At 40.3% G+C, this 24,863-nt stretch overlaps 1 protein-coding gene and 1 pseudogene across 3 annotated transcripts in view; one reads left to right on the top strand and one right to left on the bottom strand.

The window, feature by feature from the left end:
• setd1ba (SET domain containing 1B, histone lysine methyltransferase a) overlaps nucleotides 1-19,178 on the top strand; it is a 33,366-nt gene extending 14,188 nt beyond the window's left edge. For 2 of the 3 annotated variants that reach the window (XM_051684539.1, XM_051684537.1), the window contains exons 8-19: nucleotides 214-954; nucleotides 1,606-1,785; nucleotides 1,885-1,978; nucleotides 2,405-2,601; nucleotides 3,925-4,006; nucleotides 4,094-4,447; nucleotides 4,877-6,265; nucleotides 13,771-13,946; nucleotides 14,039-14,164; nucleotides 14,646-14,765; nucleotides 14,844-14,981; nucleotides 15,284-19,178. In XM_051684539.1, coding sequence (XP_051540499.1) covers nucleotides 214-954; nucleotides 1,606-1,785; nucleotides 1,885-1,978; nucleotides 2,405-2,601; nucleotides 3,925-4,006; nucleotides 4,094-4,447; nucleotides 4,877-6,265; nucleotides 13,771-13,946; nucleotides 14,039-14,164; nucleotides 14,646-14,765; nucleotides 14,844-14,981; nucleotides 15,284-15,457 — 3,771 coding nt within the window. In that variant the 3' untranslated portion in view covers nucleotides 15,458-19,178. The remainder of the gene's footprint in view (nucleotides 1-213; nucleotides 955-1,605; nucleotides 1,786-1,884; nucleotides 1,979-2,404; nucleotides 2,602-3,924; nucleotides 4,007-4,093; nucleotides 4,448-4,876; nucleotides 6,266-13,770; nucleotides 13,947-14,038; nucleotides 14,165-14,645; nucleotides 14,766-14,843; nucleotides 14,982-15,283) is intronic. The other variant, XM_051684538.1, reaches the window with a different exon arrangement.
• A 2,596-nt stretch (nucleotides 19,179-21,774) lies between these two features.
• LOC127432263 (carbonic anhydrase 12-like) lies at nucleotides 21,775-24,858 on the bottom strand (annotated as a pseudogene).
• Nucleotides 24,859-24,863: the final 5 nt, after the last annotated feature.

The following is a 24,863-nucleotide window of genomic DNA, read 5'->3' as shown; positions in this document are numbered from 1 at the left end:
CAAGAGCAAGATAACCCCATTTAAAATGCAATAACAGAATCCAAAATCTGATGGTAGTTGGCCATGTCAGTTCAAATGAAGGACCTTATTGCAGTTTAAATCTTAGACACCATAGATAGTATTTATCTTTCTGTTTCTTTTGTAGGTAACTAGTTCATCAATGTTCACCAGATCTCACCATGCTCTAACAGAACATGTTATTTTCTGATACAGGGCCATCAGTCTTCGGGTGAAGACATGGAGATATCTGACGATGAGATGCCTGGCACACCCATTGCCAGTGGGGACTGTGCCAAAAGCATTGTGGTCAACTCTGCCCTGTCTCCAATGCAGACCATTCCCATGCCCCCACCAGGGTTCCCCCCTCTGCCCCCTCCACAGTCTGGCTTCCCCCTGCCACCACCTCCTCTTCCACCCCACTCAACCGTTCCACACCTGGCTGCCCCTCATGCATTGCTACATCCATTGCACCCCTTTCCCCCTGGCATGATGCCCATAATGCAGGTGGACTTAATGAGCTCCGTACCACAGTGGGGTAGCGTTCACATGTCTTTCCAAATGCAGACTCAGATGTTAAGTCGTATTGCTCAGAGCCAGCGACCGTATCCCTACCCCCACTTCATGAGCGGGGACGCAGCAGGGGCTGCAGCTAGTGCCATGCAGTTTGGGGGCCCGTACCAACCTCTGTCTATGGTTCTTGCCCCTGCTGCCGGTGTAGGCCATGGGCAACCCTGGTCTCTGCCCAGTGTACCCAAGTTTAATCCTGCTGTCCCACCGCCAGGTTATGAGCCCCAGAAGGAAGACCCTCACAAAGCCACGGTGGATGGAGTACTTATGGTTATTGTCAAAGAGCTGAAGGCCATCATGAAAAGAGATCTCAACCGTAAGATGGTGGAGGTGGTGGCCTTCAGAGCATTTGATGAGTGGTGGGACAAACAGGAGCGTTCTGCAAAGGTTTGTGAAGCTTTTTTTGAATATATTTTACTTGATTCCGAATGGTCAAAATTGGAGAAATTCTGCAGTTAAGTATTTTTAATTTATAGCATGCACCAAACTTGCCATAGATTGAAAGCAAGAAAGTTTTTAGGAAGGGTCATCAAGATTTTATGAAAGCCTGTGTTAAAATCGAGAAATTTAAAACGGGGGAATAAAACATGAAAATTATTCTAAGCGTACAGGGTTGCCTAGAAGAAACCTTTTTCATTTTGCCACTGGCAGTTTTAAATTTTGAAGAATATCTCTGGTTATGTCCACTCCACACATACATTTTTTCCTCTACCAGAAGAGACATTTGTAAACGCTTGATAGAGAATGATGAAGCTTTGTTTAATATTTAATGTTTTATTTATAATCTTAAATGACAAGTGTCAAATGTCAGAGTATTTATTTTTGTGGCATCTGAAAAAGCAACAAAATTATTTTTGTTTGTCTTAAATTCTTCTTGAGATGGTTTGCTCAATTTATATCACATCTGTTGCTGTTTTGGGGCAGATAGTAGTTGACGAGCATTGACAACTGCTCAAAATTGCCTTAACTAAGGCTTCGCCTGAGGTCATGTTTGCAATACTAAAGAAATCATCTGACATCATATTTCTGTGCCTGCAGGCTACACTTACACCTGTTAAGACAGGTGAGAGCAAGGATGAGGAGAAAGAACGGGCCAAGCCCAAAGAGACTATATCCTCTAGTTTGCTAGAGAACTGGAACAAGGTTGAGGGTCTGGGCTTTGAGGGTATGGGGCTTGGCATCGGCCTGCGTGGTGCCATCAGATTACCATCCTTTAAGGTACCAAACTATCAACCTTTTAGTTTTGTTAGTATTTGTTTTACCTGAGCCAGTGTTCTTTTTAGCTGATGATTATCAATTTTACTAATTTAATTGCAGGTAAAGAGGAAACAGCCTTCTGAGCCAACATCAACAAATGACAACAAGAGAGTAAGACTATCCACACCTGTCGATGATGAGCTGGAGGATGAAGGTGAGTTTGCCATGTTATTTTTCCATATATTTATTCAAGAACTATAGTAATATATGTGAAGGGCCCAGTTTATTTTCAGTTCTCAGTTTTCAGTTCAATTTTCAGTGATCTTTAAACTGATTTGATGTGAGAGTTGATAACAACATTGGCGTAACATATGGCTTAAGTTTGTGGTGATCCTACCTGTTTGAGAGCATTGTAGATGAGGGCAGTGCTTGAAACCTGTTTGAAAACATTGAAGTCATAATTGATAATTTTTGCAATTCCATTTGTTGCCACTAGTGGTGAAGAAATTACACCCTTCACCTTTAGATAAGTGGACAACATATTCACACTTATGAACTTTTGATTTTCAAGTAAGAATAATTTGCATGGTTTCATTCTGTTGCAATAAACTAACTCTGTGTGGCTGGTTCTCCGAATCAGAAAGAACAGAACTTTGCCCGGACGGATCCAGAGTGGATGGCAGTGGTTCTGCTGCCAAGCGAAGGCCAGCCAGGCCTCTGGAGCTGGACAGTGAGGGTGAGGAGGAGGAGGAAACCTCCGGTAAAGAGGAGTCATCACTGTCGGACCATGAAGAGGAGCCAGAGGAAGATGCTTCTGAGAGGTTGTCTTCCAGCAAGGTGATTTTAAACTGCTTGTGCCATTTCAGCAGTTTGACAAGCATCGCTGTTATTGCTCATGCATAGGGTTGATTTGAACAAACCCCTAAGCTAAATAATTTAATTTTGGTGTGTAACTCACCCTGCACTGTTTGTTGTACTTAAATCAGTGATACATCAAATCATGCTGCATGTGGAGGAGAGGTGTGCTTTTACTTTTCTAAGTAATCAGACTTACAACTTTTGCCTGGCTGACAATAAAACAAGACAAAAATCCCATGGACTTCCTTTGAAGCCATATATAGGGAGCAGAACCCTAGCAACCCCATAGCAACATGCTAAAAACTCTCAGAACACCTTAAGCCCCATACACACATGCAGTGACATTATCGCTTGAAGTCGCTAGTCTCTGTACTATGAAGTCCCTCATGGGTGTTCCTGCTGCTGTCACTCTAACATTATTTGTGAATTGCACATCCGGCCATAACTGCTAAGATATATTGCTGGTAAAACCAAGATATAACTCTAATTTGACAAGGAATTTGTTTTCTTGTCACTAAAAAATTACATTCTGCTGTTGAGAGTGTTGTTACATAAACTACAGCAGTGCTCAATGCATTTAATCATTAACCAGATTAGCGGCCTATCAATGTACAAAATCTACAACTCAAACCCACTCAGACTGCCAATAATAAAACATCATTCTAATTTGACAAATAATAAGTTATCTTTTCCGTAAAATTGAACATTCTGCAGGGGAGAGTGTTTTAATATGATCTGCAGCAGTGCTCATTGCATCAGATCAAGATGAATGAACTAATGTATGAATCAAACTCACTCAGACTGCCGATATTTTCCTTTCCATGCATTATTTTTTTATTATATCCATGTATGTGATTACAGACAAATCATAAAGAACAGTGAAATCGCTCCCAGAAACATTCATTTCTCTCTGTCTTGCCTGCACTCTATTACCACAAAGGAGACAGGTGACGTGAGCTCCAGTGAACACCGTCTTCACTCCTATTAGTTGTCGCTCCAAAAAGTCGCTCCTCATTTGCATAAAGTTAAACTTTTCTCAACTTTTTCATGTCGCTCGCCACGCCCACATCTAGTCGCCAGAGGTTGCTGTCGCTGGAAGTCGCTGCATGTGTGTAAGGGGCTTTAGTTACTGAATAGCATTGCCCTGGAAACCAGCCACAACACTTAACCATCGTGACAGCAAGTTGTTCCAAAAAACACTAATAACATTTTCTTCAGAAATAGTAAAAATATAGTCATCAGGCTGTATTTCTAACACAGTGATTTATTTGAGCCAAACCTAACACAAACCTGCCCTCCCAGGATATCGAGGAAGAAGAAGATGAGGACAAAAAGAGTGAATCAGAGTCGAGTGAGAGTGAATCATCAGACTCTTCAGATGATGGTAATGACTCTGAGTGATGATTATTGTGTCCTTTTGGTCACTTTCATGGGCCTGAGATAATGACTTTTACCACATTTCCTCCCTTAGAAGCCTCTAGTTCATCGTCCTCCAAATCTGGTTCGGATTCCTCCGGGAGTGAGAGCTCATCCGACTATGAATCAAGTTCGGAGGAGGAGGAGGAAGAGGAGGAAGAGGAGGAAAGATTTGTTGGAATAGAGGATGAAGACGAAGTACAAACCTCATCGTCATCCTCATCTTCCTCATCCTCATCCTCCAATGAAGAGGAAGATGTTGATCTAAAAGCCCCCAGTACTCCCATTGGACCACCCCCAGAGGAGGAGACAACAGAGGCGTTAGAAGAGGCAGAGATCGGTGGTACGTTGAGCTCAGTCAAACTTGGTCTTGAAGACATTCGACCTCCATCACCCAAAGGAGCGCCAGGTCAGAATCTTTATTTTACATTAGGCGCTTTGACACCATTGGGCAGAACGGTTCTGAGCACAGTGAGTAATGTTTCCAGTAGCATTTCCACTTGAACACTGTTCGGTACGGTACGATTACAGCTGTTCTTCTCATGAATTTCTCAGCATTGTTAGCAACCTTACTCAGGGTAAGTGAATTTTGCTGCTGGAACAGCTTTAATGATGTGATGACTCATGATTGGTCACTTGTCCAGTCAGTCAATTCAAATTCTGATTTTGCAGCACCACAATGCAAAAAGAAACCGTAACCATATAATCAGTTCCCTTTCAGCAGCAATAACCATTTGCCTCGATGGTGCGAAAGCACCTCTTGATGTATTGATGTGCCTGTAGCAGTTGAGCTTTGTGTTGTGGAGTCAGATGGTAATTGATTGTCATCTCTTTCTAGTGGAGGAACCTGACAGTGACTTGAAGGTCAGTATTCCAGTGCCCAAAACTGAAACGAATCTGGAGGACGTTGGTAGCCTGCGGCCACCCACCCCAATAGGTTCGTTTGGAGACAGTGATCAGGACAACCGACCAAAGATCCCCATAGAGGAGGAATTCCCCCGAACCCCTGGTCGTGATGGCCCAGTTCCCTTAGAATCAGAGGCCTCAATCCCTCGGTCTCATCCTGCCCCTTCCATGCACCTGCCACTTCCCCTCAATCATGTCCTTGAAGCACGTTCCCTTCTTCCACCCCCGGAGGCTTTGCCTGATTTGCCTGTCCGTGGGCGATTGCCTATGGAAGAGGACATCCCACACACGCCGGGCAGAGACCTCACGGACAGACCTCGAGGTTTAGGCAAGTCTCAAAGCACTGATACAGTTCCTGTCACACCAGGCAGTGAAACTCCGCTAACAGGTAACAGCTTGAGCTCCCCGCACATTCCCGGCAGCCCTTTCTCTTACCCTGCCCAATCCCCTGTTCTCAGTGCTGGCATCCCTCGAACTCCAGGTAGAGACCTTACTTTCACCCCAGCTTTCCCTGAATCTGCTGCTTTAGCTGCAGGCCTTCCCATTCACAGGAAGGCCTCTTCTGAGAGCTTGGAGGAGAAGTCTCTCTTCAAAGAGCCTCTGCTCAGCACCTCTCCTCAAGGCAGCCTACCAAACAATGCAGCTTCCTCTCCTTTTTATGGCCCTCCCCTTCATGCTGCTTCACTTCAGGAGCCAGCCATGCCACCCCAAGGCTCCTCCCCATCTTCTGTAGAAACTTCCTCCACCTCTGCTCCAAAAGACATACCTGTTCCAATGATAGATGTTCCTGTGCCCCTAGATGCTACTCTACCGAAGAGGAAACCAGGCAGGCCCAAGACTAAAAAGGGGTCTGTGGTTGCTCCTCAAGATGCCCAAGAGTCTCCAGCTCCGATGGTTGCCTCTTTGTCTCCAGATATACCATTAAACGACGTGTTCCAAGAGCACCCTTCAGAGACGTTCAAAGAAGCAGATAGCGATTCCACAGCCGTAGCCTTGGAGGAAGAAGACCAAACTCAGACAGTCATACCCCATGAGGTGGAGGACAGGCTCTTCTATGTGGAGGAACCTATTCAGAAGACACGTCGACAGAGGCGGGGCTGGCAGGAGTTGTTGTTATCCATGCACTCCCCTGTGATAACACCGCCCCATCCCAGTTTTCTACCCCGCTCAGAATTCGAGGAGATGACCATCTTGTATGACATCTGGAATAATGGCATTGATGAGGAGGACATGCTTTACCTTAAGATCACTTATGACAAGATGCTTCAGCAGGACAATGGCAATGACTGGCTCAACGACACACTCTGGGTGCACCATCCTCATATCCTTTATTGCTACAGTCTTAACATCCTCTTGATCTTAAAATATTTGTCTAATTGTCTAATTATTAAAGCGTTTCCCAGAATCTTGATGACAGTTTAGTAGAATTTTATTAAAGCTGCTGCGTAATTTCTGCACCCCTAGTGGCAACCAGCGGAATGGCAAAACTTATGAGTAATGACTAGGTTTTCCACATACTCCCCCAGTACTCTGTCTGACAAACAGTTAGTCCTACCCCAGATTCACCCCATGGGGCTCCAGACTGTGACTGAAATTCTGGCAAATGCGACTAAAAAGTTTAAAAAATTTGACAATTATTACAAATTTAGCCACCAATGGCGACAGTCTTTCCACACTGTGAGTGCGTTCACATGTGGTTTCTTCAAATATCACGTTGTGAGTTATTGAATTACATCTTCAGAGCGCACGCCAGTGTCTTACACCTCTTTTCACCCATTCTGTTTTGTTTTTTTCCCCAATTTGGCATGCCCAATTTCCAATGTGCTTTAAGTCCTCATGGTGTTGTAGTGACTCGCCTCAATCCGGGTGGCGGAGGACAAATCTCAGTTGTCTCCGCGTCCGAGACAGTCAATCCGCGTATCTTATCACATGGCTTGTTGAGCACGTTACCGCGGAGACATTGCGTGTGTGGAGGCGTCATGCTATTCTCCTTGGCATCCACGCACAACTCACCACGCGCCCCAGCAAGAGTGAACCATATTATGGCGACCACGAGGAGGTTACCCCATGTGACTCTACCCTCCCTAGCAACCGGGCCAATTTGGTTGCTTAGGAGACCTGGCTGGAATCACTCAGCACGCCCTGGATTCAAACTCATGACTCCAGGGGTGGTATTCAGTATCTTTACTCGCTGAGCTACCCAGGACCCCTTTCACCCATTCTGTTGAGATAAGCTCGCTGCACACAATAATAAACACAGCGCAAGCCATGATGTCCGATTCTTGAACAAATTACTCTTTTGAACCGGTCTTTTTTGATAAATCAGCTGAAAAGATATCATACAGTAGATCAGTTTTCAGTGAGGTCACAACTTAGACATTTAGAAATAAGAGTCCCCGGTGTATTTCGGGCTTGTTTATTATTAAAAGTCCTGTGTTATGAACCAAATTGGTAGCACAATAATAACCAAAAATATGGTTATTTTTTTAAATTTGGTCGCACAGTAAACTGCATCTGGGATTTAATTCAGTTTGGACTCTTGTAGCCTCTGTGTCTGGGCCGCCCTGTCACAGTAAGGAAAGACTAAGAACATTGTTAACACATTTTATACAACAACAATAATTCTAGATATACATGTATGTGTGTGTGTGTGTGTGTGTGTGTGTGTGTGTGTGTGTGTGTGTATGTTGTATATATATATATATATATATATATATATATATATATATATATATATATATATATATATATATATATATATATATATATATATATATATACATCGATCAGCCACAACAGTAAAACCACCTGCCTAATATTGTGTAGGTCCCCCTCATGCCGCCAAAACAGCGCCAACCCGCATCTCAGAATAGCATTCTGAGATGATATTCTTCTCACCACAAGTGTACAGAGCAGTTATCTGAGTTACCGTAGACTTTGTCAGTTCGAACCAGTCTGGCCATTCTCTGTTGACCTCTCTCATCAGCAAGGCGTTTCCATCTGCAGAACTGCCGCTCACTGGACGTTTTTTGTTTTTGGCACCATTCGGAGAAAGTTCTAGAGAGTGTTGTGAAAATCCCAGGAGATCAGCAGTTACAGAAATACTCAAACCAGCCCATATGAATGGCTTATTATACTTACCCTAGTGCATTAAGCTGGGTTCGGGAAAGTATTTTAACAACAGAAAATTACATTCACTTTAAACTTTGTGAAAACTGATGTCTTTAGAAGACATTTGTGTAGTTTGAGTTTGTAATAATGCATTAATCGCTAATGTCAAGTCAAGTAATTTTTATTTGTATAGTGCCTGTCACAGCACACGTCATTTTAAAGCAGCTTTACAGAAGATCATGCATTAACAGAAAATGAAACTGTAATATCTATAATGTCTTAGAGTAATCATTGTGTGGTTTGATAAAATACGATTGTGAATTGTGTTTAAAAATAAGTAATTCAATAATAATTGTATTTATAACCCCAGTGAGCAAGCCAAAGGCGACTGTGGCAAGGAACACAAAACTCTATAAGATGTTGGTTAATGGAGAAAAATAACCTTGGGAGAAACCAGGCTCACTGTGGGGGCCAGTTCCCCTCTGGCTAACATCATGAATATAATGCCAATATTACTTATGTATAGTGCAAGTCATGGTTTAAAATTATTAAACTAAGTGTTAAGGGTCAGTGTTTAAACAAAGATTTTGTATGAACTGTCTATGTCTTTGAAGTCCATCCTGGATTAACTGCAGAAGTTCACATAGATGCAATTGTCCTTGTTAGTTGGCTGATGAAGGGTTTTGTTGGCAATTAATTGATAGTCTGTGTATTCCATTCCAAGAGTGTAGTCCATCATTTGACCGAGGTGATGTAGGCAGAGATCAGTTAGGTGCATCGCAGTTTAACCTGGCCGGTAATTTCGATGAGGTCTATCCTAAGTCCAAGCTTCAGTCAATGGCATATGAAGTATCCCATGTCTTATGGTTGGAGTTGGCATCAGTTCATCCTCTGAAGTCCATCGTAATAGAATGAAGTGATGTTTGGCTGGCACCGGCTGCTATTAGTTATCATCACTCAGTAACACGTTGCAGTGGAGTCCAACATGAAGCAGGAATGGAGCTGGATCCAGCCGGTTCTGGTGACCTCAGGATAGGAGTCCCGAGGTTGAGACAGGGAAACAAATAGAATAATATTAGCATAAATGCCATTCAATTTATTGCAGTGTTATAGATCACGATCAATGTTTCTGGTTCCGGCAGACCTAACTAAAGAAGCCTAATTGTGAGTTGAAGGATAAATTAGGTGTATGCCTGGCTAAATAGATGAGTCTTTAGTCTAGACTTAAACTGAGTGTGTCTGCATCTCGGACAGTGTTAGGGAGACTATTCCATAGTTTAGGAGCCAAATATGAAAAGGATCTACCTCCTTTTGTGGATTTTTATCCACAAATGGCCAGAATTTTGTCATCGTAATGAACGAGATGGAATATAGCATGGTAGAAGGTTACTTAAGTACTGCGGAGCTAGACCATTCCAAGCTTTGTACATAGTTAACAGAATTTTAAAATGAATAAGAAATTTAACAGGTAGCCAATGTAACGATGATAAAATGGGGCTAATATGATCATATTTCTCGGTTCTAGTCAGCACTCTGGCTGCTGCATTTTGAACCAATTGAAGTTTATGTATTGATCTTGCTGGACATCCTCCCAGTAATGCATTACAATAAACTAGTCTTGAGGTCATGAACTCTTGAATTAGTTTTTCGGCATCAGCGACAGAGAGCACATGTCATAATTTAGCAATATTTCTTAGGTGGAAGAATGCTGTTCTACAAACATTGGTAATTTGATTTTCAAAGGACATATTGGTATCAAATATAACACCTAAGTTCTTCGCTGTTGAAGACGATGTAACAGTACATTCATCAAGAGTCAAATGTCAAACTCTAATGTTTTTAGAGGTTTTTGGTACAATAATTAGTACCTCTGTTTTGTCAGAATTGAGTTGAAGGAAATTTCTGGCCATCTAATCTTTTATTTCATTGATACACTCGCTAATTTGGAGAATTGTGAAATCTCATCAGGTTTTGAAGAAATATAAAGTTGGGTATCGTCGGCATAACAGTGGAAACTTATTCCACGATTCCTGATAATATACCCCAGGGGAAGCATATACAAGGAGAAAAGCAGAGGCCCTAAAACTGATCCCTGTGGCACTCCATACTTTTGTTTGGTTTGTCAATTCTCATTTACATAGACAAAGTGGTAGCGGTCTGCTAAATAGGACCTAAACCATGCTAATGCAACTCCACAAATGCCAACATAATTCTCTAGCCTATTCAAGAGAATGTTGTGATCTATCATGTCAAATGCAGCACTAAGATCTTAAAGCACTAGAAGTGAAATGCAGCTGCGATCAGATGATAAGAGCAAGTCATTTGTAACTCTGATAAGTGCAGTCTCTGTACTGTGATGAGGCCTAAATCCTGACTGAAATTGTTCATATATACTATTTCTCTGTAGAAATTAGCATATTTGGGAGGATACTACCCTTTCTAGTATTTTCGACATAAACGGGAGATTTGAAATCGGTCTATAATTAGCCAGTTCTCCAGGATCAAGTTGTGGCTTCTTAATAAGTGGTTTGATAACTGCTATTTTAAAATTTCTTGGGACATGTCCTAAGGATAGCGAGGAGTTAATAATATTAAGAAGAGGTTCTGAGATTACAGGGAATATCTCTTTTAAGAGCTTAGTTGGTATTGGATCTAACATACATGTTGTGGCTTTCATGACCTATGACAGCGAAGGATTAACGTTGCACATGAGGAAAATTATGAGACACTGTTTTCTGAGGTACTGTGACAGATGATTGCATAATTCCAATTTTATTTCTGATTATTTCAATTTTATCAGTAAAGAAATTCATGAAGTCATTACTCTTGTGCTGCGACGGAATATCTGGTTCTGTTGAGGCTTTATTTCTAACCAATGTATCCACAGTATTGAATTAACACCTAGGATTGTTGTGGTTATTTTCTATGAGTTTGCTAAAATATGCTGACCTGGCAGCTTTTAGTGCCTGTCTGTAGTTACAGACACTATCCTTCCATGCACTGCGAAATACCTCTAATTTTGTATTCTTCCACTTGCGCTCCATTTTGAGAGCATTAGTGTGATCATTGTACCATGGTGCAGGGCTTTTTTCTTTCATTTACTTTAATCGAAGGGGGGCGACACTATCAAGAGTGCTAGAGATGACTGTATTTATATTTTCTGTTATTTCATCAAGTTTTTCTAGGCTTTGGGGTTTACTGAGTGTATGAGATAGATCTGTAAGATTATTAGTGAAGCTGTCTTTAGTGGTCGAAAGAATAGTTAGTAACATTAGCTGATTGCAGCAAACAAGAGATGAGGTAATGATCCGAGATGTCATCGCTCTGTGGCAGAATTTCTATAGTCTCAACATCAACTCCATATGATGGAATTAAATCTAGCGTATGATTATGGCGATGAGTTGGTCCTGTTACATTTTGTCTGACTCCAAGAGAATTAAGAATGTTGATAAATGCTATTCCCAGTGTGTCATTTTCATTATCTATTTGAATGTTGAAGTCACCACAATTAAAGCTCTATCTACAGTAACTACAAGATCTGATAAAAAATGTGTAAATTCACCAAGGTAATCAGAATAAGGCCCGGGTGATCTATATACTGTAGCAAGGGCAAAATCATTTTTTTATTTATATCTGACAGTGTCACATTAAGCATTATTATTTCAAAAGACTTAAATTTATATCCTGTCCTCTGAGTAACACCAAAAACTTAATTAAATTGTAGCAACACCTCCTCCTCGACCCTTCAGACGAGACTCATGTTTATAACAATAACCTGGGGGAGTAGATTCATTTAAACTAATATATTCATCCGGTTTAAACACGGTTTCTGTCAAACAGAGCGCATCCAAACTATGATCTGTAATAATTTCATTTATAATTACTGCTTTGGTAGAAAGAGATGTAATGTTTAATAGGCCTACCTTCATATGATGTTTATCTTAAATTTTTTTGTTTTGTTCAAGTTTGACCTTAATCAAATTTTTTCTAAATGATTTAGTGAGAGTTTTGTGTTTGGGTAGTTCAGGGAACAGACACAGACTCTGTGATATCTAGGTGATACAGTCTCTATGTGTTGTAGTTTATATGAATTGTGTGACATCTCAAGGCAGCTAGCAGACGTTCGGATTAACCAGTTTATCTGCTTCCTGACCTGGGCCCCAGTTAGTCAAATACTATCATAATTAAGACTATGAGCCAAATTACTAGAGAGGATAGCGGCACCTTCCCTGGAGTGATGGAGTCCATCTCTCTTTAGCAGGTCAGGTCTACCCCAAAAACTCTTCCAATTGTCTGTAAATCCTATTCCATTCTCCAGACACCACTCAGACATCCAGCCATTCAGTGACACTAATCTACTATAAACCTCATCACCACGACAAGCAGGGAGGGGGCCAGAGCATATTACAGTGTCTGACATCGTTTTTGCAAATTCACACACCTCTTTAACATTATCTGTAGAGATTTCCGACTGGCGAAGCCGGACATCATTAGTGCCGACATGAATAACAATTTTAGAAAATCTACGTTTAGCATTAGCCAGCACTTGTAAATTTGATCTGATGTCAGACGCTCTGGCACCCAAAATGCATTTAACAATAGTGGATGGAGTCTCTATTTCCACGTTCCTTACAAAAGAATCAACAAGAACATGGGCTCTCTCAACATGATTCTCAATGGGTGCATCACTGAGTGTGGAGAATCGATTGGAAACCCTAACAAGAATGGGAGAGTGGTGTCGCTTTGCTGAGCGAGTATGCCGCCGAGACGTCACCCAAACGCCCTGCTGCGGGGGCTCTACAGCCGGAACCAAAGTGTGTGTGTTGCTCTCTGTACTGCCCGCATCCGAAACAGTAACTACCAGCTTCTCTTGCTCACTGACCTCCACTAGCGTTCGGATGCGTGTCTCTAACTCATTAACCTTCTCCGTCAGCCTGACTAATTCTTTACATTTATCACATATGAATCCCTCACTGCTGACGGAAGAAGCTATTGTAAACATGCGACATGCAATGCAGGAAGAAATAACATGAGCAGATGCCATGACTTACCGCAATTGATTGTTGTTGTTTGTTGTTGCTGAGCGGTGAGGGTTTGAGATTGATGTGAATCCCTCACGCAGTTGTTTGTTGTTATGGTTGTTTTTAATAAGCGATGCTTACAGATCGATGCAATAATCCGTGTAACACAGAGGAGAAAAACGGTTGCGTGCTGTAAAATGCACGCAGTTTAATTGCGATAAAAATAGAAAGCGGATGCACGTGGAAAATGCATGCAGTTGAATCGCGATAAGAGAATAATGCGGGGGGAAAACACGTTGCGTGCTGAAAATGGCAGATGTTAAGGATTAAAAGCTGAAAACAGATAGATAAGCGATGCTAAAAAAAGCTAGCAGGCTACAAACACAGACTCAAGCAAGGCGCCTGCAGCAACAGGTAAAATACACATAGATGAAACAGTAGAAAAGTGGAAAAACCTGAAACACACAGTAAAATGACAAAGGATAAAATGACGAACGTATGAGAATAAGAATAAGCAATGCTAAGCAGGCTAGCAGGCTACAAACACACGTGCAGCGTGCCGTCAGCAACAGGGACAATAACTGCATGTCGCGTCGACGCAGACCACAACAGATGTGATTGGTCCACTTTTCATGTAAATGTAAAGATATATTTGTTCCTGGTAAAAAGTTGTTTGTCCTTGACTCCTCTGAACCCACCAATGCGGTTAGTGTCCCGGGGGTGAAGCGGAAGCGGAGAGAAGATGGCATACGGGATCATGTCACTGGCTGCGCCCGCAGTGAGGGTTACTACAAAATTGACAAGAAAGACAAAATGAAATATCTGAACAGCTCACGCCTGCAGTCAGAAGAGCCTGATGTGGACACTCAGGTGGGAAGCAGTGATGACAAACAGATGTTTATTCTTCATTAATCTAGTTTTCTTAAGGCCCTGATGTGATTTTGCATGTGTTTTTTCCACAGGGGAAGAGTATTCCAGCACAGCCCCAAGCGTCCTCTAGGGCAGGTTCAGAGCGGCGATCTGAACAGCGACGCCTGCTCTCCTCCTTCAGTTGTGATAGCGACCTCCTCAAGTTCAACCAGCTTAAGGTAAGACAAATAAAAAAATTGAAAAATACTAAATTAAAGGTGCGCTTAGAACTTTTTCCTATTTAAACATTTCCCCCCAAAGAAATCAATAATAAAAAAATTTAAAAATCCTTTACACTCACATGTGATGGAAGAATCCAATCATGTCAGTAGCCTAATACAAGATGTTTTGTTTTACATGGTTCTGGACTGCCTCACGGGGGCCGCCATGTTGAGATCACCTAACCAATCAAATACTACTCATTTGTGTCTTGGTAACCGATTAACCCTGTTAACAGACACTTTCACTCACTGAATAAAGTAATTATGACTGACTGATAATGCACATTTTTACAATGGCAGTGGTAACTGAAAACTATTGATTAACATGATGCTGCGTCCATGCCACTTGGTACTAATTCAGCCAGTGCAAAATTTCCTTCTCCTTTTTTCTTGCATATAAGCCTTTGGCAACATCTAATGAGTCACGACTTCTCCACAGTTCCGTAAAAAGAAGATCCGGTTCTGCAAAAGTCACATTCATGATTGGGGATTGTTTGCCATGGAACCTATTGCTGCTGACGAGATGGTTATTGAATATGTTGGCCAGAATATTCGACAAGTGAGCACAAACTCAACCAGACTTTCAGCACCACTGCTTTTGGGAAGATTGTACCTAACGGCTTGTCTTCATTTACAGGTTATTGCAGACATGCGAGAGAAGCGTTACGAAGAAGAGGGCATCGGCAGTAGCTACATGTTCCGTGTGGATCACGATACCATTATAGACGCAACCAAATGTGGCAACTTCGCCCGCTTCATCAATCACAGTTGCAATGTGAGTTCACCACCTTAAATGCTGTTTATGTTTGTTTTGATGTGGTTTTTGTTTTGTTATTTTCATTTTCATTTTCTGTTTTGTTTTGTTTTTGAACAAGGACTTATTTTTAAAGTGGAAACCATATTGACCATGTCTGTTTTTTTTGTTTTTTGTTTTTGTTTTTTGAACAATGGCTAATTTTAAAGTGGAAACCATAATGATTGTGCCTGTTCTTCTGTTTTGTTTTGTTTTTTTTAACAAGGGGCTAGGTTTGAAAGTGGAAACCATATTAATCGTGTCTGTTCTTCTTTGTCTCTTAGCCAAACTGTTATGCCAAGGTCATCACTGTGGAGTCACAGAAAAAGATCGTCATCTACTCCCGGCAGCCAATAAATGTTAACGAGGAGATCACCTACGATTACAAGTTCCCCATCGAGGACGAGAAGATACCGTGCCTCTGTGGTGCAGAGAACTGCAGGGGAACCTTAAATTAACCCCAGCTGGGTAGGTGAGATCTAACTTATAACATACACTGCCCCGAAAGCCCAGACGCCCAGTCTTCTGGAGACACCATGCCAAACCACAGGGAGCTACAGAGGAACTAGTGGGTGTAATACAACACATCCACTGAATTTACATTGTGCAGCTAAGTGTCTGGGACTTCTTTTTGTACCTTTTCACGATTGTTTACGATTTACAGGTGCTCTTTCAAGCATGAAAAAGAAATGAGTTTTTCTACCACTCTTCCATTGACCTCTGTATGTACAAAAATACCATATTTATCCCAAAATGTTTGGGCACTAGGTTTGCTGTCAGCCCGTTTGGCACACTTTGTCTGCCCGTGGAGCTCATGGTCTGTGTCAGTCCAATTTTCCTCTGCAGTTTGGTTATGGAGAGACCGCCCTGTCCCTGAACATTAACCCCGAACACTTTAAGCTGCTCATATCTGTCCAACATGCACAAAATTTTGAATTTTGAATTTGAAATATTTTTTAATTGCTTCTCTGCCCATGTACTCCCCCTAGCTCAATCCAGAACTGTCATTCTCTACGAAACGAGCTCACTTGGATATTCACAACTTTATGCAAAAAAATTCTGCTACCAGGAAAGATTTCACCAGGTTTAGCATTGTGACACTAACCAATGTCAGGGGAACTGGGTCAATTGTCTTCAGTTACAGCTCAACAATAGCACACCTGCGTCGGCCACAAAACAAATGAGTAGACAAGGTCCAAAGCTCAGGCAAATTTACACAAAGTGAAAAGATCTCATCACAGTACTTGAGCCAGCGCTTTGTGTAGCATCTACCGAATGGAGCTTTTCAGAGGATCAAAAGCAAACCAAACAATACACTACACTTATTCTCTCAATTATTCCATTATAACGTTCTATTCAATATTGTTCTGCAAATTTAAGTGTGTGCACTGCCCCCTAGTGTCTTCAATGTGTAAAGACAGAAAGCTGCTTTAATACTGATTACACTTTCCTAACACTCAAGATGGAAAGCTTTTTACTAATTCTGCATCATCTTATGTGTCATCTCACTTTTTCAAGTCAAGACTTTGGTTTTCACTTGGTAGATGAAGATGTGGAGATGCAATTGGCTTCATATTCATCTATTCTGATTCTGATTCACATGGGAATTCTCACCAATGTTGACAGTACGATGCTGCTATTCTGCAATACTGCAAACTTGTGTTGCTTTTTCATGAAACCTCCTACTTTCTCTACCAATTCACTTTAACACAGATGGCAAAATCCACCTGCACTGGTTTCAGGTCAGTTAGTGGGTGAATCTCATGAAAACACATCCAAGTCATATTTCACCCCCAAGAAAAATAAATGAAATTACATTTATCATAAAGAAAATTAGGCCAAATTTTAGAACCATTAGGATTTTAGCATTATCATTATTTTATTGAAAATTAAGCACCCCCCCCCTTTGAAGTTCCCAAGTAATTCACATTATTCTCAATGATAATTCCCATTACTGTAATACAGTGATTTCTTTTTTAAATAGCATAAATTAAAGGCAGTACAACAAACTACCATGATGTACAAATTCATTACAATTTCATTTGTTGAAGGAATGTTCCAGGTTCAATACAAGTTAAGATCAGTCGACAGCATTTGTGGCATATTGATTGCCACAGAAATTAATTTTGACTTGCCCCTCCTTTTCTTTAAAAAAAGCAAAAATCTTGGTTACTGTGAGGCACTTACAATGGAAGTGAAGGTGGGGCCAATTTTTTTTTTTTTATTATGTTAAAATACTTTTTCAAAAGAATAGTCACAAGACAAACAGTAGGCGTGTAAACATGATTTTACTGTGATAAAATCACTAACATTTTCTGTGTAAAGTTAGAGCCAATTTTACAAATTTGTTGTCATGATGATGTAATGTCAACAAACCCTTAATCCCTAAAACGACTGTAAAAATGACAATTTAAACAACTTTACAGCTCATGAGTTTTAACAGAAGAATTAATGGGAGGGTTTTTATAAAATTATAAGCTTCATATTTCTGCCTTTAAACCCTCCAAAAATTGGCCCCATTCACTTCCATTCTAAGTGCCTCACTGTAACCTCGATTTCTACTTTTTTTAAAGAAAAGGAGGGACGAGTCGAAATAAATTTTTGTGGTAATCAACATTATACCACAAATGCTGTTGATTTGAGCTTAACTTGTATTGAACCCAGAATATTCCTTTAATACATCATTATTTTTTTCATTTTACAGTAATTGGAATGTGTGAAAGTGTGCTTAATTGTCATAAAAATAATGTCACTATGTAAAAAATCTTTATGTTCCTAATATATATATATATATGTATATATATATATATATATATATTTTATCAAAATATAATTTTTTTTTTTTTTTTTTTTTTTTTATTACTTTGGGGTAAAATATTACCTAGACATGTTACACGAGATTCACCCTAGTGTATGACTCTGGTTCTCATAGTATTAAGTGTTATTAAATGTGTGCATTGACACAGTAAATATATTTATAATATCACTTTAAATGCTGATGCTTTACTGATAATCTAGTTAAATGCAACTTCAGACATAACAAGTATTTAGAACAATCAAGGCCCTGGAGTATTAGGTTCGTCAGTGCTTTGAGAGCTGCTCAGTTTGAAGTCAACCTAAAATCGTCTGGTGTGGACCCTGAAGATTTGAAGATCAAGGAGTCAAACACGGTGCCAAATATGTACTTGGGGAACTTAAAGTGTCGCTCTAAAGGCAGCCTGTTTTCACTTGTTTCCACTCAAGTCTGTGTCTGTAAATTGTACCTAAAACTCTCCACTGGTACTTAAGGTGATCTGTTGAGGTTCTTTTGCATATTGCTCAGTATTGAACCATCAAAATGTGTTTAAAGAGCCATTACAGCCAAATGTCTGCTCCAAAGGACCTACTGACCTGCAAGGCAGCATCTGGTCACTGTGCTTTCCTTGTTTGATTTGCTCATGTTTATAAATGCACTAGAAGCTACCACCCCCCATCAATCCAACCGGCGCTCACAAGACCAAGCTATAAATCACGTCCTTTACATTAGATCACTCACAGGGTAAGGTCTCCCGTTTTTTTGTTTTCTTTCTTTTAAATATGTTTATATTGTACAGGATATGATCATTTGTATAAAGGAATGAGGCTTTTTTTTATCTGGATGGGGAGTGATGCATCGTTCTTCTTTTACGAGCAGCAAATGGAGTATTTAAAATGACTATTTTTCAGGGATCATTCTATGATAAAAAAGGGGTTGAATAGCTAATTTAAGGAAAATGATGCATCTTGTATATAAAACAGATTTGTACTTCCTTTTGAAAGATTGTTTCTTGTAGAAACGTCTTTTTTCTGCCCATTTTCCTTTGGATTATTATGTGTAAATACTTTAACTGTGAATATATAAATAGAAATATATATATATATATATTTTTGGTCCTGAGGATTTGCTACAGCGTCACGGCTCGGAAAGGTCTATTTGACAGTGAGTGCAAAGAGCTGGTGGCAGTATTTTCAGCTTGTGTCAAGCTTTATTTTTTATTTTCTGTTGTAAATTCTATGAAAATCTGTTTGCAGTGTGGGGGAAAGCATTATCATTCAGAAATGGCAAGGGACATTGGTGAAATCTACTTATACCCCCTTGTCTATTTATTATACCACAAATGTATGGAAAAAGATCATGGAAAAATAAAGGATTTTTTCAGACTGCTTTGTCTTTGTACACTTAATTACAACTCATTTATATAACAATTTGGATGTTTTCTCATCGTGGATTCCTAGGTTTGGAGTAGACGGCGGCGGGCTCCCACATGTACATTCATTTAGGATTAATTACTTATATTTTAGTCAATAGGAGGTCACAGCACAGCCCTTCCTCGCCATCTGGCTTTCATATTGAGTTACTCTCCATAGCCACATTCAAGTCTAGAGAAGCCATTTGACACAAGTCAGGTGATGTGTATTCAGTTTGAGACCTTGACTCAGGAGAATGTTTTCTACTGTCTGCAAGCACCAGGGAGTGACCTCACTGATCGGCTTATCAAACCTAGAAACCTCAAAAGAGAAACAACAGTTCTTTGTGTGAGCAGTGCACCCAGTGTCAGTAACAGGACGTAATGGGTATGGCCACTACAACAACGTGCTTGTGTGAGCTAGTCAAAATAAAACAGACTGATAAGTGTCGTTTCAGTTTAATTTCAACACTTTTACATGTACATCAGTTCTATTTCAAACTATTAAAATAAATAAGTTTGCTTGAGGTACGTTTGGGTATTTCACAGAATGACAAAATTGACATTGGTTTTTTCCAAGTTTGGTTTGTATCTACATGATATAGACAGGGTTAGGAGGGTTACTTTTGAAATGTATTCCACTACAGATTACAGAATACATGCTGTAAAATGTAACTTGTAATGTATTCTGTTAGATTACACAAAGTCAGTAACGTATTCTAAATACTTTGGATTACTTCTTCAGCACTGGTAGATTTTTTTCATTTGTTTTGACTCTAAAAACTCTGCCAGTACAGAAAGACAAAATACACATGTTAAAAATACATTCTCTGAAAAACCTAAATATCTTATGCACTGTTGTTTCTAAAACAAGATACACTAGATTGCCAAAAGTATTCGCTCACCCATCCAAATAATTGAATTCAGGTGTTCCAATCACTTCCATGGCCACAGGTGTATAAAATGAAGCACCTAGGCATGCAGACTGCTTCTACAAACATTTGTGAAAGAATGGGCCGCTCTCAGGAGCTCAGTGAATTCCAGCGTGGTACTGTGATAGGATGCCACCTGTGCAACAAGTCCAGTCGTGAAATTTCCTCGCTACTAAATATTCCACAGTCAACTGTCAGTGGTATTATAACAAAGTGGAAGCGATTGGGAATGACAGCAACTCAGCCACGAAGTGGTAGGCCACGTAAAATGACAGAGCGGGGTCAGCAGATGCTGAGGCGCATAGTGCGCAGAGGTCGCCAACTTTCTGCAGAGTCAATCGCTACAGATATCCAAAGTTCATGTGGCCTTCAGATTAGCTCAAGAACAGTGCGTAGAGAGCTTCATGGAATGGGTTTCCATGGCCGAGCAGCTGCATCTAAGCCATACATCACCAAGTGCAATGCAAAGCGTCGGATGCAGTGGTGTAAAGCACGCCACCACTGGACTCTAGAGCAGTGGAGACGCGTTCTCTGTAGTGACAAATCACGCTTCTCCATCTGGCAATCTGATAGGCGAGTCTGGGTTTGGCGGTTGCCAGGAGAACGGTACTTGTCTGACTGCATTGTGCCAACTGTGAAGTTTGGTCGAGGGGGGATTATGGTGTGGGGTTGTTTTTCAGGAGCTGGGCTTGGCCCCTTAGTTCCAGTGAAAGGAACTCTGAATGCTTCAGCATACCAAGAGATTTTGGACAATTCCATGCTCCCAACTTTGTGGGAACAGTTTGGGGATGGCCCCTTCCTGTTCCAACATGACTGCGCACCAGTGCACAAAGCAAGGTCCATAAAGACATGGATGAGCGAGTTTGGTGTGGAAGAACTTGACTGGCCTGCACAGAGTCCTGACCTCAACCCGACAGAACACCTTTGGGATGAATTAGAGCGAAGACTGCGAGCTAGGCCTTTTCGTCCAACATCAGTGTCTGACCTCACAAATGCGCTTCTGGAAGAATGGTCAAAAATTCCCATAAACACACTCCTAAACCTTGTGGAAAGCCTTCCCAGAAGAGTTGAAGCTGTTATAGCTGCAAAGGGTGGGCCGACGTCATATTAAACCCTATGGATTAAGAATGGGATGTCACTTAAGTTCATATGCGTCTAAAGGCAGATGAGCGAATACTTTTGGCAGTATAGTGTACATCAAATTGATCTTGTTTTAAGGATTTTTAGATATTTTGACAGGAAAACAATACAAAAATTTCACCTAATATCACAGGTCTTACTAGAAAAAAAGGAATTATGATTTAATGTGAATTTTCTTGATACAAAATATGATTGTGCCTTGTAAGATGTGCATGTAAAATGGCTAGAAATAGCATTTTAGCTTAGCGTAAAGCTGACAATTTACACAAGGTTTATTTCTATTTCTTCTGCTCCAAACTTACTTCAAACTTACTTCTCTGTCTGCTCGTATGAATGTAACACATCATAAGAAAGTGTTTCACCGCTGTTCAAATGCACTTTTGATCGCATCATTTATATGTATAAATGTGACTGTAGTATGTAATGCACGATGTAGTGACCTTGCAGCAACGCTGAACATCTACAGCGTACTTGCTTTGCATTATGAATGTTTCAGGCCTAAGTAATGCATGTTCTTATCTCAGTCCACGAAATATAGATTGGAACTTCATACACAGTCCACAAAACCACCTGTGAACAGGGTGGCATTGTGAGACTGCCATGATAACGGTAATACTGCGACAAGTTGTTCTGAGGTAACAAATCAATAAGAGGAAATGGTCTGATTGATTTAGTTTGTCCTACAAGAAAACAACCAATATTTGGATTAAGCTTCCACAGAGACTCTGCATTTTATTACAGAATCACCTGTTTTGAAACAAACAATTGCAGTTTAGTCTTAACCGACCCTTGTAGGCGACAGAAGGAAGTACGCTTGTGATGGGCTGGAAGTTTTCATTGTGTAAAAACACCACCTTTGGAGTGAGATAAAACAAAATATTAACCAATAGCTGTAGTATTGTTTGAGCAGGCATGAAATATACTGTGACAGTACATGGTTTCGGATGCAGGGCATGTCTTTAGAATGACAGTATGTTGGCTTTGTCAAGTCAACATGATAATACTATGCTTTACATCAATGAAGACTCCAAGCACAGCAAGGCCAGTTGCATCCTCCAGTGCAGATGTCAAGTTTGGATGTGTGGATTTAATGTTGACTATGTGCATCTGTGAATGAAAAAAACATACAAAACTGTGATGTGATCAATGGTACTTTTTAGTTTATTAGTTTTTAGATATGGTAAAATAAATGCCCAAACCTCCATAGGAAACCTCATGTTGTCCAAGGTGTGTTCCGATCCATTGGAGGAGGCACTTCCCCAGTGGAAATGTAACTGGACAGTGCAATAAGTTCCAGGAAGTCCTCCGCCACTCACCTGCATACAGTTACCAACCTCCAGCACAACTGCACAAAAAGACATGGTTTTCAGTCAAAGAATTAAAGGTTCAGTTCACCCAGAAATGAAAATTCTCTCATCATTTACTCACCCTCATGTCATCCCAGATGTGGATGACTTCCTTTCTTCTGCTGAACACAAATGAAGATTTTTGGAAGGATATCTCAGCTCCGTAGGTCCATACAATGCAAGTGAATGGGTGCCAAAATTTTGTAGCTCCAAAATGCACATAAACATAGGTGTGGGTGAGAAACATTTCAGTATTTAAGTCCTTTTTTACAATCACTCTCCACTTTCACTTTTAAATTCTTCTTTTATTTTTGGTGATTCGCATTCTTCGTGCCTATCACCATCAACTGGGCAGGGAAGAGGATCTATGGTAAAGACTTAAATTTTGATCTGTTTCTCACCCACACCTATCATATTGCTTCAGAAGACATGGATTTAACCACTGGAGTAATATGGATTACTTTTATGATGACTTTATGCGCATTTTGGAGATTAAACATTTTGGCACCCACTTGCATTCTGTGGACCCACAGAGCTGTGATATTCTTCTTTGTGTTCTGCTGAAGAAAGTAAGTCTGGGATACACATCTGGGATGGCATGAGGGTGAGTAAATGATGAGAGAATTTTCATTTTTGGGTGAAGTATCCCTTTAAGCTACAGTTCCTGTAGTTCAACCAGTAGAGTATGGCACCACACTAGTGACACATAGCATGCACTCAAGTTGCATTGGATAAGATATTCGCTTAATTGAGATAAATTAATTAAATCTGCATTTATTTGAATACCAACATAGCCTAATTCTTGGGCTTTTACCAAATCTCTTTCTAAAGGCTGGATTACACTACATGACTTTAACACAGATTTTAGTCCCGATTTTCAGTCAGGTGGAGTATGCGCTAGTCGGGGTTAGACAGCTCCAGTCTTCAGATTTTAGGCCAGTCAGAGTCTAAGAAAATTGCATTGTATAAAATGAGTACTGACTCCGATTACTTACCCACCGAATACGATTCCATCTAGTCAGAGGATGTTAAACATGTTTGATATTTTTGAGCCGACTATCTATGGCTGCAGAGAAAATCTCATAGTGTATGGTCATATGGTGAGCAACCAATGGAAATCAAAGCTCAAGAAATGATGACGAACAAGCGCTCAAGTGGAGTTTGCATGTTTGTTTACATGTGTAATGCATCTCCTAGAATGGAAGAGTGTGTTTGTGCATAAGCTTGTTGTGATCGGATCAACATGACAGTTGGTAGTGTGTGATCCTTAGTCCTTTGGTGGCAAGTTCTCTGCAGAACAAATATTGGCGTTTCCTAATCAGTGGCCGCTACCAAACCGGTATGGGCATTTTTCAACTATCCAATAAAAGTAGGGAATCTCTTTGTAGTAGGCAAATTGAGAAAAGCAGTTGAAAAACGCTCATCCCGGTTTGATAACGACCACTGATTGGGAAATGCCTATTTTTATACTGAAGAGACACCTATGTCGTTTGGTGTGTGATGGCCATGTTTGGTCTTTGGTGATTTTCAAAATCGGTAATTGTAAAGACGCATAGTATTTTAAAAATCTGTTCAGATTTTAAATTGTGTAGTGTAATCCAGCCTTAAAGGATAAACAAAGACACTCACTTGAATGACCCTGATTTATCAGCTTCCAATGACCTTTATGGGTCAAATTAAAACCATACAGATGCAGAGAGTCTAAAGAATCGTTCTTTATCAACTGATGGTCCAGGTTGATCAGAGAATGATGGCTGTACAGAAGAGGATGGCAGGAAGGGTAGCTGTAACCCCATGCATATGGATCTAAAAGGCACATTTTTGTCTTTTTTGGTTACCAATATAGTTCTCATTGAAATACGATGACAAAAATGGTAATTTTTATAAAACAATAAATACAAAAAAAAAACTTGCTAAGATTGGGCAAAAAAGACTAATGATTGCTTATTCCTCAAAATTAACTCACCTCAATGCTCTTCATCATAACAGAAATCTACTGAGGAAAAATAGTAAGAATCTGTAATATACTCAAAAATTCACCTTTATTTTAATAAATCATCTAATCTCATTAAAGCCAAAAGTGCAACATTACATTTCTGTCAACATATTAACTTTGAAAATGTTTTACCTATATTAGACATCAATAAAGAGGACATATTTATAAATAAATCTTTCATCACTCATCATCACTGTGTGCCAGAAAAACCACACACAACATCAGTAACAGATGTAGCATGATGC

This window comes from Myxocyprinus asiaticus, chromosome 42 (genome assembly GCF_019703515.2).
Source record: "Myxocyprinus asiaticus isolate MX2 ecotype Aquarium Trade chromosome 42, UBuf_Myxa_2, whole genome shotgun sequence".
NCBI lineage: Eukaryota > Metazoa > Chordata > Actinopteri > Cypriniformes > Catostomidae > Myxocyprinus > Myxocyprinus asiaticus.
This window is presented reverse-complemented; position numbering and strand designations above follow the sequence as displayed.